This window comes from Homalodisca vitripennis, chromosome 4 (assembly GCF_021130785.1).
Source record: "Homalodisca vitripennis isolate AUS2020 chromosome 4, UT_GWSS_2.1, whole genome shotgun sequence".
NCBI lineage: Eukaryota > Metazoa > Arthropoda > Insecta > Hemiptera > Cicadellidae > Homalodisca > Homalodisca vitripennis.
The window spans coordinates 170260138-170280927 of NC_060210.1; the positions used below are offsets into that span (position 1 = coordinate 170260138).

General features: G+C 39.4%; 1 protein-coding gene across 1 annotated transcript in view; it reads left to right on the plus strand.

The window, feature by feature from the left end:
- The window catches only part of LOC124360599 (neurogenic locus Notch protein), a 155556-nt gene that overhangs the window by 14580 nt on the left and 120186 nt on the right, over window positions 1-20790 (plus strand). The window contains exon 2 of the mRNA XM_046814344.1: window positions 3480-3558. Coding sequence (XP_046670300.1) covers window positions 3480-3558 — 79 coding nt within the window. The remainder of the gene's footprint in view (window positions 1-3479; window positions 3559-20790) is intronic.

Sequence of the window (20790 nt, forward strand, 5' to 3'; positions counted from 1 at the left end):
AAAGTTAACATTGATATTGTGTTTCTACTTATCCATGGCAGTGTGCATCACTAACCAGTGCAGCAGAGACGTTATTAGAACCATGTTATTAAAATTATGAATAATTAATAGATGTCGACAAAGGTCTCCATGATTGAAAAATTATTGCCCTTTTGCGTCAACAGAGATTTGGATGTGGAGTCTAGGACGGTTGGTAAGACTGAAGGCATTATTGCAATACTACCATACATCCACATACGGCTTTACTGAATGTTGTCTTGATTTTAGCCGCATAGCAACAATATTAGACCTTAATTCGTATTCAAATGGTTTTTAGAGTTTATTACATTTTTATTACTTCTCAGAAAGTATTACAATTGTGTGTGTGTTTTATCCATTAAATATTAATAAAGAATACGTACGCTTAAGGAGAACAATGAACATTTATGGTCCAATGTAATAAAATTCAGAGTTATTTATTATCACTAAAATCTAGCCTTTACATGTGCACAGTCACAAAAGTCGGTCCACAGATATATGACTACATCTTGTGTACTAAGGTTTTAAAACGGAGACTTGGACGGTCGGCGGGTATGGTGGCGTTACAGCAATATAACATGTTCAGGACCTGTTTATTCTCAAAGTAGCATAGATTACAGATTGTGTACTAAGGCTATAAAGCGGAGACTTTAACGGTCGGTGCGTCTGGTGGCGTTACAGAATATAACATGTTCAGGAACTGTTTATTCTCAAAGTAGCATAGATTACAGATTGTGTACTAAGGCTATAAAGCGGAGACTTTAACGGTCGGTGCGTCTGGTGGCGTTACAGAATATAACATGTTCAGGAACTGTTTATTCTCAAAGTAGCATAGATTACAGATTGTGTACTAAGGCTTTAAAACGGAGACGAACGGTCGGCGGGTCTGGTGACGTTACAGCAATATAAAATGTTCAGGAAATGTTTAGTCCCAAAGTAGCATAGATTACAGAGTGTACTAAGGCTTTAAAGCGGAGACTTAAACGGTCGTTCAGTCAGGGGCGTTACACCAATTACTAAAATGCTATAACATTTAGCTGTGCAGCCACTGAGTAACATATGACTACGGCTTGTATACTATGACTTTAAATCGGATGTTGGGATGGTCGGCGAACACAGTGCCTTTAAAACGGTCTGTCTTGAGCTTTTACATTCATTTCAACGCTGTGAACAGTTAAAAACTTCATGTAAATTTTAAGTATCAAGTATTAAGTCCATAGATTTAACTGATATACCGACTAAAATGGCAAATAGTATCAACAGAAGAGTAATCTGTGGACACACTTCAATTGACGTTACTCATTACGTATTTCGTTTTTGTTATAATTAAGGTAGAGGTTATGAAATAATCACTATGGCACGGTTTACGTTTTATTGGCTTAGAATCCAGCAGGCCATGTAGTGTGGTCAGATTATTGTAACAAGACTCAGCTCAGTGCCGGGTGTGGGTGCTAGTACCAGACCCAATCAGGCGCACAGCGACGCTATCCATCACAGCACGGTAGGCGTCGCCACCATCTACTCCTAATCGTTTCTGTAAATTATACGCCATTAGAGAGCACATTTATAAAATAAACAATGTTTTGGTCGGCAATTATCACTTAGTGACTTCCATTTCTCAGTGTCTGTAGCCTACTTCTGCAGCCTTGCCGTGCCGCCCGCTCTCACGCGTAGCGCAGATCGATTAATGGATTCCCTGCCAATCGCCGCTTCCGCCCTCCCCGCTCCACTCATTCCCACTTTCCAATCTGGTTCTTGTTTCTGAAATTACACCGGAGTGACAAATCGTGTATTGAATACCACATTGCTCTATATACCGCACCGCACTTCAAAACATTTCAAGTGTGATAAGTACTATATATATATAATGAATTAATATTCGTTACACTTTGGTCTATTCGTGTGATAGAACGATTCACGATTCATTCATATTAAACCTTATACATACCTTGATACATTATTCATTAAACCTTTAGTAAAATTTGACCTTATGTTCTGATTTTATAATTTGTATCGGTAGTGTTTAATATTTAATTTATATCACTGTATGTACTTGTATTTCGATAGTGACGTACTATTTCGGGTTTATCAGACGCAGGGGTGTACAAGTAACTTAGATTGTCTTGTTCATAATTTATACTAAATAGTTAAATCCGTCCTATAGGTTTCTCTTCTCATTCTGTAGAGAACAGTATTTTAACACAAGGTGGGAGTACGCCACATCGTGTGGCGCGTAACAGGTTTCGCTGAGGTTAGATGCAAATCTCATCAAATACTAGCTCATTCTCGAGAGTCCATGCAACAGATAGAAAGACGTACAATCATAAAGGAAATTTTTACATTCCGTCTGGCTGGCAAAAGAGAAACTGTGTCTACGAGTTTATAGCCTTCAATGACGCTCAGCCAAATTCCAAGGTTGGACATGTATCATCATAGAACTCTTTCTTGTCTACAGTATGTATGTTATTGTCGGTGACATTCCACGGACAATTTACAGTCCGCATGAGATATCATGCATTACAATTTTTGTTTATTAAGCAAGGTTTCACAGTAGTGTTCAAGTAATAAAAGTTCCGTTGAGCTTGGGAGGGTGACTACAACGCGCGGAATTCAAATCTTGTCACCGAGTTTTTAACATTCGACTTTTCACAATTTATTTATTCATAGATGAAAGTTTCATTTCAAAATCTTAAACGTTTAAATTCAGTTTGTATACAAATCTATTTATTTTCGCTATTTTTTCGTTCCCACCATAGTATCAATAAGACCTATGTAAAAATATTTGCTAACGCTCAGCCAAATCCCGTAAAGTGATAGCAAATCAGTGTTGGTAATATATAAATGAAACTTCATGCAATTATCTATTGGTGAATTTATTCACGAAATATCGTGTGGACAGACAGGTACGCAGACGGACAGAAAAAATAGAATATTTCGAGCTCCACGAGTGATGATAGGCTGTGCTAAAGCTCAGCGAAAAATATCCTATATCGCCGGACATTCTACTGATTAATGCTAATAATAAATTACTTATTTGCTAACCACTTGAAAAACACATAAAGACCCAATAAGGGTCATTTACTTCAATGAAATATTTGTCGACTTTTTCATGGATCTGCGTCTGACCTGAAATATAATAATCTTACAATTGAATTGACATAAGTAAAATGTGGAATCACTATCATTCCAAATCAATAACATCAAATTGTCCTTGATCACGTAGAAGTTCTAGAAGTCAGTCTGTGGTTAGGATCGGTTTACTACGACCACATTTCTAATAACCTAAATAGTTCCTTTTATAGTTTTAGTAAAACAAGTAATAAACCAGTAATTATGCACATTAACAGAGGTTCCAATCGACATAACCACTGTAATAGCCAGCGCCGGGGGTGTTGCTGTTAATGGTGTTATTGTTAATGGTGGTATTGCCCATGTTTGATGCACCGCCATGTGTGTTGCAGGCCTAGTGTCTTGTTCCCCCAACCCCTGCAAGAATGGCGGCTCTTGTGTCTCCTCGCCTCGGGGGGAGTCTTACTGCAAGTGAGTATCATTATCACATACTTATATTTCACTAGGTACACATAAGGTATAACTAGGCTTAGTCAATGGAAAAAGTAGTTTAAACAACGGAAATTCGCCCTCTGAGTAAACTACATTATATCAGAAGGTTAACAGACCAAAAAATAAGCTTGAAACAACTGATTCTACCAAAATTTAGATCAGATTAACTTATGATTATGTTCAAAAGAAGCGTTAAGTATCAAAGTTTACCCACAAATTGTTTCGTACTAGTTCGTGTTATTCTTAACTCACTATCGTTAATTGTCTTATGCAATATCATTATTTTATAATACCTGCAATACAGAGTCTCGGTTGAAGAACTAAACTTCATCATATAAAAAAAAGAGAATTGGAATGCCCTCCTAGTAAGCACATCATTTGAGTAAGATTGGTCAGATTTTTGGCTAGTTTTGTTTCAAATTTCCGTAATGACCCTAATTAGTTTATTATGAAGAGAATAATTGGATTAATAGTTGGAAATATTGTGTATATAGACTCCGGAAATTCCATGGAAACGGGAAATTCCAAGCATTAGATAGGCAGTAGTGTATGGTAAATAGCATTGGCAAGTAATAATCTAAATTACTTATCCCTTCTATGCCAGTGGCAAACCAAACCGTTCCGTGTATTGTGAATTTTATTTTAACATTTTTATGAAATTGTGAGTATCTATCTACATGTAATATACGGTACGGTACTAAAATGTTCGTTCCTTTAACATAGCTGCACAGATATGTACAATAGCTGAGGAATAAAAACAGAGGGATCGGACACTAATACAACATAAGAGTCCATTCCCAAAGTTTGAGGAAACAAGCGTGAGCAGTGCACCAGGCATGCACACAATTGTGCATTTTCGTGGGCAGAGAAAATTAACAGAGGCAGCTAGGTCTTTTTGCATTTATGAGAGATTGAATTTTGATTTTTAAAAAAGGAAAAAAGAAGTAGGATAATATTATAAATATTAGGTCATGTTCATACTTCTGCCATTCAAAATCAACTATGTGACTGTGTTGAAATTTTGTATGACCTGTGAAGTGATACACAACTTCCGTTTATAAATTATCATGTAATACACGACTTCCGTTTCACAATAATCGTAAGGCTTCATCCATGCTTTGTAATGTATTCCTCCACCTCAAGGTTAACTATTAAGAGTAGAAAGTACGGTGTTACCGGGATGTCTAGCAGCAGCATTATACTGTAGCCTACAGAAATAGTTAACTGCTAGTGACCGTTGACAGAGCCTAGTCGATGCTGGTGCTGACAGCGGTCTTGTCACTTGTAATGTATTCCTCCACTTCAAGGTTAACTATCAAGAGTAGAAAGTACGGTGTTACCGGGATGTCTAGCAGCAGCATTATACTGTAGTCTACAGAAATATCTTAACTGCCAGTGACCGTTGACAGAGCCGAGTCGAGGCTGGTGCTGACAGCGGTCTTGTAGTCACTTGTAATGTATTCCTCCACTTCAAGGTTAACTATTAAGAGTAGAATGTAATGTGTTACCGGGATGTCTAGCAGCAGCATTATACTGTAGTCTACAAAAATAGCTAACTGCCAGTGACCGTTGACAGAGCCGAGTCGAGGCCGGTGCTGACAGCGGTCTTGTAGACACTTGTAATGTATACTCTCCTCATGTTAGGGTGCATGGGAAAATTGTTTATGCACCTAAAATACATTGAATTAAAAATTAAACTATTTTAATGGAATACAAGGAGGATTTATTTGATGACAAATGCGTGATGCCTCATTTTTGTTTATCTAACGACTTTTTATAGCAATTTACATCGTGTATTCCCCCCACAATAGAAGAATATCCACCTTTCGTGACTTTCCCATTGTAGTCACAGCTACTCATTATAGTCGTGCTTGTAAACCTGTTAACAAGTCAATGTGGGGAGAGAAGTATCGTGTAAGTATGACTTGCCCATTGTAGTCACAGCTACTCATACGCGTATATTCGAGCTTGTTGCAAACGTGTTAACAAGTCAATGTCGGGAGAGAAGTCTCGTGTAAGAGTGACCTGCCCATTGTAGTCACAGCTACTCATACGCGTATATTCGAGCTTGTTGCAAACGTGTTAACAAGTCAATGTCAGGAGGAGTATCGTGTAAGTGTGACCTGCCCATTGTAGTCACAGCTACTCATACGCGTATATTTGAGCTTGTTGCAAACGTGTTAACAAGTCAATGTCAGGAGGAGTATCGTGTAAGTGTGACCTGCCCATTGTAGTCACAGCTACTCATACGCGTATATTCGAGCTTGTTGCAAACGTGTTAACAAGTCAATGTCAGGAGGAGTATCGTGTAAGTGTGACCTGCCCATTGTAGTCACAGCTACTCATACGCGTATATTTGAGCTTGTTGCAAACGTGTTAACAAGTCAATGTCGAGAGGAGTATCGTGTACGAGTGGCGAGTGGCGGGCCCGCTGAGCGAAGTCCCGACTGACATGCGGGCCCGAGGGTGATCGCTCACTGGAACGTGGGAACTCGGTGTCCCTTCAATTACAGGACCTTACTCCCCCCGGCCCTACTTCATTTGTTATTCTTACCTTTACGGTTCGCGATCACCGACATTCGCATTGTTCCAGTAAACAGGCTCTCCCTCATTAGCCCCGGGACACGCACGGCCTGGACAAACCTTTATTTTCGTGACTGGAATCTGTGAATTTTATGCTTCAATATGACATCGATGTTTATAATATTCACAAAACTATCGATTAGTTCTCTGCGGTTCGCGATCACCGACATTCGCGTTATTCCAGTAAACAGGCTCTCCCTCATTAGCCCCGGGACACGCACGGCCTGGACAAACCTTTATTTTCGTGACTGGAATATGTAAATTGTATGCTTCAATCTAACATCGATGTTTATAATATTCACAAAACTATATCGATTAGTTCTCTGCGGTTCGCGATCACCGACATTCGCATTGTTCCAGTAAACAGGCTCTCCCTCATTAGCCCCGGGACACGCACGGCCTGGACAAACCTTTATTTTCGTGACTGGAATCTGTGAATTTTATGCTTCAATCTGACATCGATGTTTATAATATTCACAAAACTACTATCGATTAGTTCTCTGCGGTTCGCGATCACCGACATTCGCATTATTCCAGTAAACAGGCTCTCCCTTATTAGCCCCGGGACACGTACGGCCTGGACAAACCTTTATTTTCGTGACTGGAATCTGTGAATTTTCTGTTTCAGTCTAATATCGATGTTTATAATGTTCACACAAATACTGTCAATTAGTTCTCTTTTTTATCGTAAAGTGTACAGACGTGCTGAGGCCGAAGCCCCTCGTTTCCACCTCCACCCCTAACACAAGTCTGTGACTTATTTGCCAGGCCTCTTGCCTTCTCGTCTTCTTTCTTCTCTTCGGACTTCGACCACTTAATCCTCTTCTCGACACTCTTGTTTGTGTCTGGCCTAACAGCACGTCTCCCCTCATCTCACCGCCCCTGTGCGATGAGAATCGTCGGGATACTAATTTCTCTCTTCCAAGTTTTTAAACTATGTTTCCCTCTCTTTTTATTATAATCCTTCTTGTTTTAGTTATAAGCTCTTTGATAGTCTCTTCATCAAAGTCAAAATTGGCTCTTCTCCATTATAGATTCTTCGATGTCATCACCTACCTGAGGTCTCTTCTTTCCTCCTCAAACAGTCACACTCCATGAGCACATGGTTTGCGGTCTCCCGCTCTCCGCACTCACACCTCTCCTCCTCCACCAGGTTAAATCTCTTAAGGTTCGCCTTGAAATTCCCGTGACCAGTGAGGAACTGTGTCAGGTAGTGGCCCATCTCCCACTTCTGGTGCTAAAGTGTATAGAGTCGGATGCAGTACCACAGCAGGTCACATGTAAGGACCTGTGTGGTTATCACTGCGCGAGATAGCAGACCCCCCGCCTCAGAGAGAGGGTGCCGACTCGCTCTCACTCACTCGCTCACTAGTTTTTGTCATGCAGATCGTCTCCCACGCCATCGGTCCAGATGTTCGGCAAAAACACTCGATGAGTTCACTTACTCACATCTGTTCTGCTGTCCCTCTGTTATACATCGCGAGATGTGGTGCTCACCAATGTCTGTAGTGATTTATGATTATGAAACTTGGGTTAAAAATAGCCGACATTTAGACGTTTGCGATTGTTATCACATTCACTTGTTTTCTTTTTACCGGATAAAATTTACCTTTAAATGGAGTTTTTGCAAGACGTTATAATTTTGATAGTTTTAGTAAAACAATTACTAGATATTCAATGTTTATTATATACTGGGCGTTTAGCGAGAAGTTGGTATAACTTCAGGAATTGGTAGTAGACATAAAAACTTGTAAAACAGTTCATATGAACGTACGTATTTTAGTGTATGTCTGTTCATAATTTGTTTAAACCTTTTTTATATGACGTTAGTGAAAGGAACTACATATTCAATATAAAATACCACTTTCCATTTTAAAATGGCTGTATATTTAATAAAATTACATATTTCAAAAATCGTTATTCATACAACAGTTTACAAGAATGGAGTTTTGTTGGTGAATTGGGTTTATTCTTTTTTGCGCGTGGGAAGACTACTCGTATATCTAGTGATGCCTTTTTTACTTATTAGTTTTTGCATCATAACCAACTGTTTGTAATTTAAATATAACATTATCCGAAGGACATTAATTGTATTTGTCATTACATGCCTAACAAAAATTACATTCAACACTGTTTTACTAACAATGGTTGCCAAGTTATTTATTTTAGAACCTTTTAATTACTGCTATTTTGAAACAGAAAGTTACATTGTTTATAATTGAAAAACAAGTGAACAGTCAGACAATAAACGAAGCGAGATATTAGGACATGTCCCTTATGAACTTTGTTGTACCAACTACCATTTCCTGAACTTGTGTCAACATCATGCGAAACACTCTGTATATCAATTAAATTTGTATTATATTTAATGACAATAACCTAATATAATTTCATTCAACATTAATCTACATAAAGTACTCACTCCCCTGAGATTCAGACCCGGAAATGATGTACAAATATAAAATAATTCGCTAAACAAATGGGCCGTGTAGTGTAATGGTATCATCTCGCCCACCAAGTGGGAGATTCCATGCGAGGGTAGTTTTTGTTAGTAAACTTACACACACACGCACACACACACACACACACACACACAAGAGGAAACAAGATTTGTTCCCTTACAATTTAATAGCCGTCTATACTAGCGGCCATCTTTACATTTGCCACATAAGAACCAAATTTTCCAACACCTTTACTCTTATTTTTTGGTCGTGGAGTCATGCATTATGGTAAATGTCTCACTTGAAATACATGGTTAATGCAAGACCAAAGTACTTTTAGGTGTTTTGTAGTCATACTGAACATATCGTGTATTACATACGAAACTTGTAGATGCGTTGAGTGTTGATATCATCACAATTAAGTACGTAAATAGGTGTATAAAGTAGATATTTCATTAGTTTCGTCTCTACGTATTCTGTATTGTTATTGAGTCGGCTGGATACACACTGTCATGCTGTCGACTCTCTTATATTCCTTTGTAACCTCTCCAAGACTAAACTGTAACCGTCACACTCATTCATTGTTAATGATTACAATAACTATCTCTATATTGAGCGCCTCGTGTATTCGCGTGTATTGAGATGATGGCCAACTGTAATAGTTGATTGTGCTTAATGAGACTGTTATACAAGAGAGATTGATGAAATGGATTACGTAGCACGTGAGACAGTGCTGTGTACTAGCGTGAGACAGGCACTACGTGAGACAGGGCTGGTTGTAACGGCGGGAACTCAGCAGGTCTAACTTCGTACTAACAAATGAGTCGATTGTAATACGATTGTAACGTGTCAGTTCCCTGGTGATCGTTCCCACCCCTCCGTTCTTAGTTACTTAGGATTACACAAAACAGAATTGATTGAGTATATACATTTTACGTAACCCAGTAAATTCTATGCTTAGTAATGAGGCGTGTTGGCTGGTTTGGCCATCAAATAAGCCGACGTAACATTTAACATGTTTTTGTTTCCGAAAATACAAATAGGTGTACTATATCGTTTGCAGCATTTTTACATGTACGATAAAAATTAATTAACAATTATCAATATATTCAAGAATGTATGTTATTTGAAGACTGTATATTTAATTTTCAACTTTAAATCAAGTAGTCTGTCGTAAAAAAGTAACTTTGTTAAATACATTTTACCAAAAACGTAGTCCCCTCTACTAAACAAGTAAAAACAATCCTCAACTAAATGATTCAGTAGCAATCGGTTTTGTAAAATTTTATTGTTCAACATATTTAGGAAAATAGTCGCCAGTTTTGTGTGACGTTAGAATGGTATTTAAAAATAGTCACTCGTACTCATATTTGCGTATGTTTACAATGAAATCCATAACGGAGGATTTTGATTGTGCTTCTATTTGTCAGAATACAACTACCTGCCTGTCCTTTAATAACGCTCACTGTACTAGTGCGCGCGTGAGATTTCTAATGATTTCTTCCATAATTTTGTCGAGCTCACATAGATTTCAGTTGTCGTTTCCGAGCTCGGATCTGTGATCTCACTCGTGCTCGAGTGAGATTTATGATAGGTTCTTCGGGGATGTTGTCGAGTTACGTGGATATGTCGTCTGGATATACTATACTACTACGCTACTATACTGTACGCTTCTAATACCTAGTCATTTAAGAGTAGATGGTTGTGACGAGTAATGTTTTAATAATATCTAGGTATGTTCATTACCTAATACCTTATTTTGCTTGTGCTTTTGGAACCATCTTCAATTCATTTCAATTCAGGCCTAATGCATATTAAAAATGTTTGTTATAATATGTAATGTATCTTTTCAACTTATGTTTAAGTATGTGCGAACACGGCTCCTGCCTCGGTCAAAGAACGTTAAAAACTAAGAATTAATTAACAATGAATGATTAACATTTAGACAGTACAAAAGAAAATACCTATGCTAAGTTCTTTATATCTTTTTAGTTAGACTTTGTTTTTGTTTAATATTTCTTATCACAATTGTTAACATAATATATGTAATTTGGCCAGGAGTTAAAAAGGTGCCCCTTTTATAAAATTAGGTTACAAAATTATCAACAATATTCGCGAATAAAGGGATGCAATAATTTGGCACAGTAGCAATTAACTACTTGGCGATAGACAAGATTACGGACCAGACACTGTCATCCCTCAGCAAGCTTTTACATATCGCTGGGGGTAGTACTCGAAACATATTATTGCTAGGAGAGTTATGATAAGGCAATTCAAATTTCAAATATAACGTAGCAGTGCTTGATTTGAAAGCAAAGTTAACTATTGTTCATGCACCCAAGACACACCGACCCCAAGTCATGTCTAGCCGCTACAGCAGACGACTGGCGTGTCTGTGTCAGTAACTTGGGATGATCCTCACTCTCAGGGGATGATTTTTATATAATACAAAGTATTTTTATCCAAATAAAGAATCGCCTTTTAGAAACTCGTGTGGAGCGTGTGCAAAGTTCTCATTAACGACAATGGGGAGTGAAAGTGACGGCGGCGTGGCGGGCGGCGAGGTTCCTGTGGATGGATAATTGTGTAACTGAGACCAGCCACGTCTCTTCTCTGACCTGTACAGGACAGAGGACAACATTATTAGTGAGTGAGTGTCTGGCGCAAATATGTCTTCAGTGTATAGAATTGATTGCTTAGGGTATAATAAAACGCAGCTGCAACGTACTGGTCTCAAGAAGTACTTAATTCATCGGAAACGAGTAATAAATAAACGGTTAATTTAAAAATGATATAATTGAAAATTATCAGTTAGCTAATTAAAGATTAAGTTTGTGGCTGAATGATATTGTTTTTATAGTATTTCGTAGACTAATCAGCGTTTGAATTTATTTCGTTTATTTCCTTTTGTTTCTTTTTTTAATGGCACTTGCTCTTTAATTACAAAATTTCCCCACTAATAATTAACATGAAATCACTTAAACTAGTTTCTTTGTTGAATTTTGATTTGATTGTTTGTGTTCTAGAGGTAATAATTTTGGCCTGGTTTATTATAACAAAAACTTGGCTGTAGTTTTCGTATTACATTGTATCCTTAAATGTAATATCCGAACGTAATTATCTTGTTTTATAATTTTTACTGTAACACGGTTCATAAAATTGCAGTGATATGTGATTCAGTGTAATTGTGTTTTGGTTGTATTTGTACTATTTAATAGTAAACTGAGAAGTGAAATGTGACCCATCAGGACCGAGTACGCGGTATAATGACGTGGCGAGATCAGTAACATGTCGGCTTGGGAGTTACACCGTACCTTACCACGAGGAGAAGTTCTTACGTAAGGTCGGACAGGTCGGTAAATCATAACCGGCTTAAGAGGCTGGAGGGAGTGGAGCAACAATGGCGGGCTGGAGCTGGAGCTCAGTTCCAGGACAGTGCAGTAAATGTCGTGTCAGTGTCACTGCGTGTTTATATCAGTCTTTACCAAGGTGAGCTACGGCCTTTCGATAGGCATTCAAAAACTTATCACTCCGACCCCATCTAACCTCAGATACGTACTGCGTACATGCATCTATCTCGTTATTGTGTGTCATAATACTCGGCCGATCTTGCAGTCTATCACAGGATTGTATTTATGTAAATGCATCTGGTCTGAAACGTATCGGGGTTCGATTCGAGGTGTAAAACAAGGGGGTTTCAGCGATGTTAGAGGATCCAATAGTAGCAGTTTGTGTGAGATGCTGGCAGTAGCCGAGGACATATCGACCGATATCTCTTTGTCCCCAGAGAAAGCTCGGTGAGCGCCTCGTGAGACTGACCACAATAGCCGGCAGAGCCGTGTTTGTTGAAGAATGTGTGGACCCTCATTTGCCTGTAATTTCCAATTCTCCATGCGACCGCGCCGCGCCTCGCCGTGCTGGACAGTTTCAATTACAAGACGTGTCGGATTTGCATGTCCTCGCTCTGATCCGATTTAATCGATGAGAACTCACGTCTATCGGTCACGCGTGTTCCCCGGCTACGGGAACAATGGCCCCAAAGTATACAGAGGTGAAGAAACAGTGTTGGCTTTTTGAGTGAGCATTAGCGTGACATGTTTGAACAGATTACTGCGGGTTTTTGTCCTAACCAATGTGAAGCGGTTGCCGGGCAGTTTCACATAGTCGCCGACCTCTGTGTGTGACTCGGCACTGTTACATTGTTACATATCTTCAGGCTCGTCTGCCTTTCCAATTTTATCGAATTATCTCAAGTTTGAAATAGCCAGTTCCCCCTTTTCCGTATATAAATAACGCGGGCACACATACAAACATAAGAGGGACTATATTTTATTAACACACGTAAACACCGTACTAGATTTTAGTAGAACACCACCCCTCGCCATTTTTAAAATAAAATAGTATAGAAAAAGTATGTGGGGATATTTCCAAATAAGAATTATTTACTTTACATTAACTGTAATTGTTCAAGGTTTTTTGGTCGAATATCTCTCTCAATGGGGAAATCCTCTATGTCAAAATTTTAAAATAGTTATTGAAATGTTCAGTATTGGCCGTAAATAATATCGAAAACAACCATTTCCTCTGTCATTTTCTTTATAAGCACTAATAATGCAGAACATTTTTTATTTCGTCCGGAATATTAATAATATGTATATGCGGATTTGTTAAATATTACAAAATTAAATGTAGGTTTTTATCACTGTATATATAAATTATGCCTAAAACGACATGATTTCTGAAAAAAAAAAATATATTCGGTTTTTGTTTCTTTTTTAATAATGTAGGTATCACAATGGTGGAGGGTATCACGTAAAATGTGCATGTTGTGAATTGCTCGCTTTGCGGGGTCTTCCCCTCAATTGTTTTGTTAAAAAGTTAGGGGGAAGGGGCCGGGGGTCTAGTACTCTAGTCTGTCTGTAAGTGGAAACAATGATGGGTAATTGTCCCACGTGACACGCGCCGAGCTGCCGGCTGTGCAGTAGCAGTGCGCTGTGCAGAGAACGGCAGATGGCGAAACCGTTGGGCTTGGGGAGGTGTTGGTTTGTTGTCGAAGTTACGAGCTTGTACTCATTAAAAGTCTTCCCAAACCATTCCTTTATCGAATAGTTATGTTTTTAAAGCAAACTGTGTGTTAATGTTAATGCATTTACTGGAACGTATTCATTTTTAGTGTATCTATGTATCAGGTGTATGTTATCTTGCTGCAGAAATGTTTGTCAACACCTGTATCTTATCTGAGAACTGATTGCATGCATGATATCATAGCGGATAAAACACACCATCTAGGCTAGGCATCAAGTTTTATATCCGCATTTAACATTTTAAAGACTATTATAATGATGGGCAGTGGTATATCGGTATACTCGTATAACGCTGTGACAACCAACACCGATCTTGCAATACGATAACAGACACACCGGTGCTCGTCGTATAAGGTTTTAATATCGTGCTCTACAGCTAGTGATGTATCGGAATACTCGTATAACGCTGTGACAACCAACACCGATCTTGCAGTACGATAACAGACACACCGGTGCTCGCCGTATAAGGTTTTAATATCGTGCTCTACAGCTAGTGATGTATCGGAATACTCGTATAACGCTGTGACAACCAACACCGATCTTGCAGTACGATAACAGACACACCGGTGCTCGCCGTATAAGGTTTTAATATAGTGCTCTACAGCTAGTGATGTATCGGAATACTCGTATAACGCTGTGACAACCAACACCGATCTTGCAGTACGATAACAGACACACCGGTGCTCGCCGTATAAGGTTTTGATATCGTGCTCTACAGCTAGTGATGTATCGGAATACTCGTATAACACTGTGACAACCAACACCGATCTTGCAGTACGATAACAGAAACACCGGTGCTCGCCGTATAAGGTTTTAATATCGTGCTCTACAGCTAGTGATGTATCGGAATACTCGTATAACACTGTGTCAACCAACACCGATCTTGCAATACGATAACAGACACACACCGGTGCTCGCCGTATAAGGTTTTAATATCGTGCTCTACAGCTAGTGATGTATCGGAATACTCGTATAACACTGTGTCAACCAACACACCGATCTTGCAGTACGATAACAGAAACCGGTGCTCGCCGTATAAGGTTTTAATATCGTGCTCTACAGCTAGTGATGTATCGGAATACTCGTATAACGCTGTGACAACCAACACCGATCTTGCAGTACGATAACAGACACACCGGTGCTCGCCGTATAAGGTTTTAATATCGTGCTCTACAGCTAGTGATGTATCGGAATACTCGTATAACGCTGTGACAACCAACACCGATCTTGCAGTACGATAACAGACACACCGGTGCTCGCCGTATAAGGTTTTAATATCGTGCTCTACAGCTAGTGATGTATCGGAATACTCGTATAACGCTGTGACAACCAACACCGATCTTGCAGTACGATAACAGACACACCGGTGCTCGCCGTATAAGGTTTTAATATCGTGCTCTACAGCTAGTGATGTATCGGAATACTCGTATAACGCTGTGACAACCAACACCGATCTTGCAATACGATAACAGACACACCGGTGCTCGTCGTATAAGGTTTTAATATCGTCGTGCTCTACAGCTAGTGATGTATCGGAATACTCGTATAACGCTGTGACAACCAACACCGATCTTGCAGTACGATAACAGACACACCGGTGCTCGCCGTATAAGGTTTTGATATCGTGCTCTACAGCTAGTGATGTATCGGAATACTCGTATAAAGCTGTGACAACCAACACCGATCTTGCAGTACGATAACAGACACACCGGTGCTCGCCGTATAAGGTTTTGATATCGTGCTCTACAGCTAGTGATGTATCGGAATACTCGTATAAAGCTGTGACAACCAACACCGTTCCTGTTGGTCGGTAACACCTACACTGCTGTAGATTGCTGACGTAATGTAATGTTTGTAGTTTTGTGTGTAGTGTCGGAAGAAATCAGGAAGACACAAGTGGCTGTGGATGGCGAGGCATGTGTGTGTGTCTCTTCCATCTGCCACAAACACTTGGCGCGCTCAATCTTGCTGTCACATGAGATATGGGTCAATTAATAGATGCGTGGCGGGGCTTGGTTCGTCCCAGCAACTCCCCTCCCCCACCACCCCATCCATATGCAGCCTTGAGGGGACCATTCTGTTCGGAATTGTCTCCCGCTACTTTTTAACAATGTCTTTCTTTCTTTAAGATAGAAGGTGGCAAAAAGTGAATCCTGAAATTCTACGAGAATTCAGATAGTATGAGCTAAAAAATATTTCAAACTAAATAAAGAATATTGCTTAGTTGGTCGTGGTTGTGAACAACCTGCTGGAGACATCGTCTGTCGACTACGATAGACCTGTTGGCAAACAAACAAGGCTTCACCGGTTGCTGCCCTGGTCGGCTTGTAAGGTTGCCGCTGCCGCGTGTTTCCGGAAGTGTGTGGGAACTGTTGCCAGCTGCACGCTTACTTCCCCTCCCCCTTCCCCTCACAACCACTGTCACGGTCGCTAATAAACATAAGGGCATTGTTCGAGTTCAGTTGTCATACAAAGTCTAAGTCTGACCCCGCGTCACGCCTTTCACTCCACAGAGTAGCAGTGTAATCACCTATATTCAAGTGAATTAATATCAATATTGCTGTTGAAGATACTTACCTTGAAAGAAACTAAGTTCCTTTTGTTTTACTTCATTATGCAATTTAATGAAATCCCTGTATTCTTCCATTTATTATAATTTCTTATAAGTATTGTGCAAGATTTTGAAGCGATGCAAGAGTGCACACGAGTTATTTTTCGCATTTTGGGATTTTTTTGTTCGGTTGAACAAAACACACCAAGTATTTTCTTGTTTGCTCTGATAACGTTGCCAGATTAAACATACCGAGATTGTGTTGTAAATAAAATTAAACGGAATTTTAAATCAATGTCAATATACTCTGCGAAATTACCTTGCTGTTTAAACAATATTAGTTTAAATTGTTCTAATTGGTTACTTTCAAAATCGCCCGTGACAGCAGCGAGTTAGACCGAGGCGATCTAGAGCTGTCTTGCACGCTAACTAGAAAGCAGTATATTACAATTAGATGAGTGCAGTATTAACCGATAAGGTAAAAGTTTCCTTAAGTATGACCATTCATCTTTGCTACATGTTGTATGTACCATGTGATCCCTCTCCTTTACTTTAACTGTATAACAATTATTTAAAGTTCAAAAACCCTGAACAAATGGGTACGGTAATACAAAAGTTTATGTTTACATTGCGTTATTTATTGTCGTGTTATGAGCATCCCAAACTACGCTGAATAATCAATTATTTATAATGGAGGAACAATTAGGATGACTCAAGGTTATAGGGTAGCAACTACAGTACATCATGTTCTAGAATAGCTGAATGTGTTTTATTATAGAAAATGCAACATGGTAACTATGTAGTAAGGGTGAGTATTTGATTATCTTACTTTATCAGGAGTACTTAGTAAAAATAACTCGTAATGGTGAGTTTAGTTAAATGTAAATAATATAAAATTAATGCGTTTACTACAACAGATCTGACGAGGATGAGAAAAGGTTCAATATAAAAGCATATGTTTTGTACATATAAGATTATATAAGATCGGACGAATTCATTCTATTACAGTAAATTGAATTTTCAGGTTAATAAACCTTCCAACAATAAAATCCCTTAAAAAGATTTAAGTACCTATATATTAAAATTTATCAAAATCACAAATTGTCATTCCCTTCGTAAAGTTGACTAAGTACATTTAATTAAAGAAATTGTCAGCAGAAGCACGTGTAACACTAACATGTTAGTTTAGAATACTAAAAATCCAATATAAGTTTAAGGCAAGAGCTTCTCAATTATGATGATTCTAGAATAGGTTCTCTTGGTTATAAAACTCATGAATAAAGAAAGCTGTGTGTACACTATAGCACCAAGAGTAGATTCTAAAGGTTAAATCTGAAATCTGGGTTGGTTGTAGTTTTGTTTTGAATATATCGAATTCGTTTCATTCTAGAGGGTTACATTAATGGAACCATTAACTTCATCCACGCATTTCTTAATACTCTCTTACTAAATAAATAGAGAGAAGCTAAAGAGGTCTAAAGATTGTTTTGGATGTACACAGTTAGCTTTACAATTAATATATTATCCGAGAGAGGAAGTCGTCATATGTAAATGAAGGTTTTAGAACTGCAGTGCACGATTTGGAAGTGATACACGAATAATTACTTCATTATGAGCGAGACCCCATGAAATAGTTTTAAGCAAATTTTTGATTACTTTAAACTCAATAGTAGGTTTACAGTTTTTATAGAATAGACAGCAGGCACTACTCAACACGGTTCTTATAACTATTCATAGTACAATTAAAACTATAAATTAAACAAATCCAATAATACAACTTGTGCTGGGCTATACTGGGTACAATTATTATTCCTTTTACTGAACTATTAGTTTTTCACATTTTTAATAAATGGCGATAATTGTAGGGAATGGTCTTATGTAGAGGGTTATTGTTTGTTATTTATTGTTCAAGTTTAATCTATCCCACGGTCTTATCGTAACATTTTACAAGAAATTTAAGCTAGGAAGTTATGTACCAGCTTATCGCTCCACTCCACTTGTGCTCTAGACGTCCGAGTACCAAGAATACATTGAACCAAGATTCAGTTACATTCCGTGACAGACTCGGTGTCCACGTGGTACAAACAACCCGACTTACCGCCCACTTTACACCAACCTTGTTTACAATCCACCACTCCACTCCACTTGTGCTCTAGACGTCCGAGTACCAAGAATACATTGAACCAAGATTCAGTTTCATTCCGTGACTGAACTTGATGTCCACGTCGTACAGATACATAACGTACCGCCCACTTCACACCAACCTTGTTTACAATCCACCACTCCACTCCACTTGTGCTCTAGACGTCCGAGTACCAAGAATACATTGAACCAAGATTCAGTTTCATTCCGTGACTGAACTTGATGTCCACGTAGTACAGATGAATAACGTACCGCCCACTTCACACCAACCTTGTTTACAATCCACCACTCCACTCCACTTGTGCTCTAGACGTCCGAGTACCAAGAATACATTGAACCAAGATTCAGTTTCATTCCGTGACTGAACTTGATGTCCACGTCGTACAGATGCATAACGTACCGCCCACTTCACACCAACCTTGTTTACAATCCACCACTCCACTCCACTTGTGCTCTAGACGTCCGAGTACCAAGAATACATTGAACCAAGATTCAGTTTCATTCCGTGACAGACTCGGTGTCCACGTGGTACAAACAACCCGACTTACCGCCCACTTTACACCAACCTTGTTTACAATCCACCACTCCACTCCACTTGTGCTCTAGACGTCCGAGTACCAAGAATGCATTGAACCAAGATTCAGTTTCATTCCGTGACTGAACTTGATGTCCACGTCGTACAGATGAATAACGTACCGCCCACTTCACACCAACCTTGTTTACAAACCACCACTCCACTCCACATATGCTCTAGACGTCCGAGTACCAAGAATGCATTGAACCAAGATTCAGTTTCATTCCGTGACTGAACTTGATGTCAACGTCGTACAGATGAATAACGTACCGCCCACTTCACACCAACCTTGTTTACAAACCACCACTCCACTCCACTTGTGCTCTAGACGTCCGAGTACCAAGAATGCATTAAACCAAGATTCAGTTTTATTCCGTGAATGAACTTGATTTCCATGTCGTACAGATGAATAACGTATCGCCCACTTCACACCAACCTTGTTTACAAACCACCACTCCACTCCACTTGTGCTCTAGACGTCCGAGTACCAAGAATGCATTAAACCAAGATTCAGTTTCATTCCGTGAATGAACTTGATTTCCATGTCGTACAGATGAATAACGTATCGCCCACTTCACACCAACCTTGTTTACAAACCACCACTCCACTCCACTTGTGCTCTAGACGTCCGAGTACCAAGAATGCATTGAACCAAGATTGTTTCATTCCGTGAATGAACTTGATTTCCATGTCGTACAGGTGAATAACGTATCGCCCACTTCACGCCAACCTTGTTTACAAACCACCACTCCACTCCACTTGTGCTCTAGACGTCCGAGTACCAAGAATGCATTAAACCAAGATTCAGTTTCATTCCGTGAATGAACTTGATTTCCATGTCGTACAGATGAATAACGTATCGCCCACTTCACACCAACCTTGTTTACAAACCACCACTCCACTCCACTTGTGCTCTAGACGTCCGAGTACCAAGAATACATTGAACCAAGATTCAGTTTCATTCCGTGAATGAACTTGATTTCCATGTCGTACAGATGAATAACGAATCGCCCACTTCACACCAACCTTGTTTACAAACCACCACTCCACTCCACTTGTGCTCTAGACGTCCGAGTACCAAGAATACATTGAACCAAGATTCAGTTTCATTCCGTGACTGAACTTGATGTCCACGTCGTACAGATGAATAACGTACCGCCCACTTCACACCAACCTTGTTTACAATCCACCACTCCACTCCACTTGTGCTCTAGACGTCCGAGTACCAAGAATACATTGAACCAAGATTCAGTTTCATTCCGTGACTGAACTTGATGTCCACGTCGTACAGATGCATAACGTACCGCCCACTTCACACCAACCTTGTTTACAATCCACCACTCCACTCCACTTGTGCTCTAGACGTCCGAGTACCAAGAATACATTGAACCAAGATTCAGTTTCATTCCGTGACTGAACTTGATGTCCACGTCGTACAGATGCATAACGTACCGCCCACTTCACACCAACCTTGTTTACAATCCACCACTCCACTCCACTTGTGCTCTAGACGTCCGAGTACCAAGAATACATTGAACCAAGATTCAGTTTCATTCCGTGACTGAACTTGATGTCCACGTCGTACAGATGCATAACGTACCGCCCACTTCACACCAACCTTGTTTACAATCCACCACTCCACTCCACTTGTGCTCTAGACGTCCGAGTACCAAGAATACATTGAACCAAGATTCAGTTTCATTCCGTGAATGAACTTGATTTCCACGTCGTACAGATGAATAACGTATCGCCCACTTCACACCAACCTTGTTTACAAACCACCAATCCACTAGAGGTCTAGAGGTCTAGACTTCTCATGTAACACTGGAGTCACGT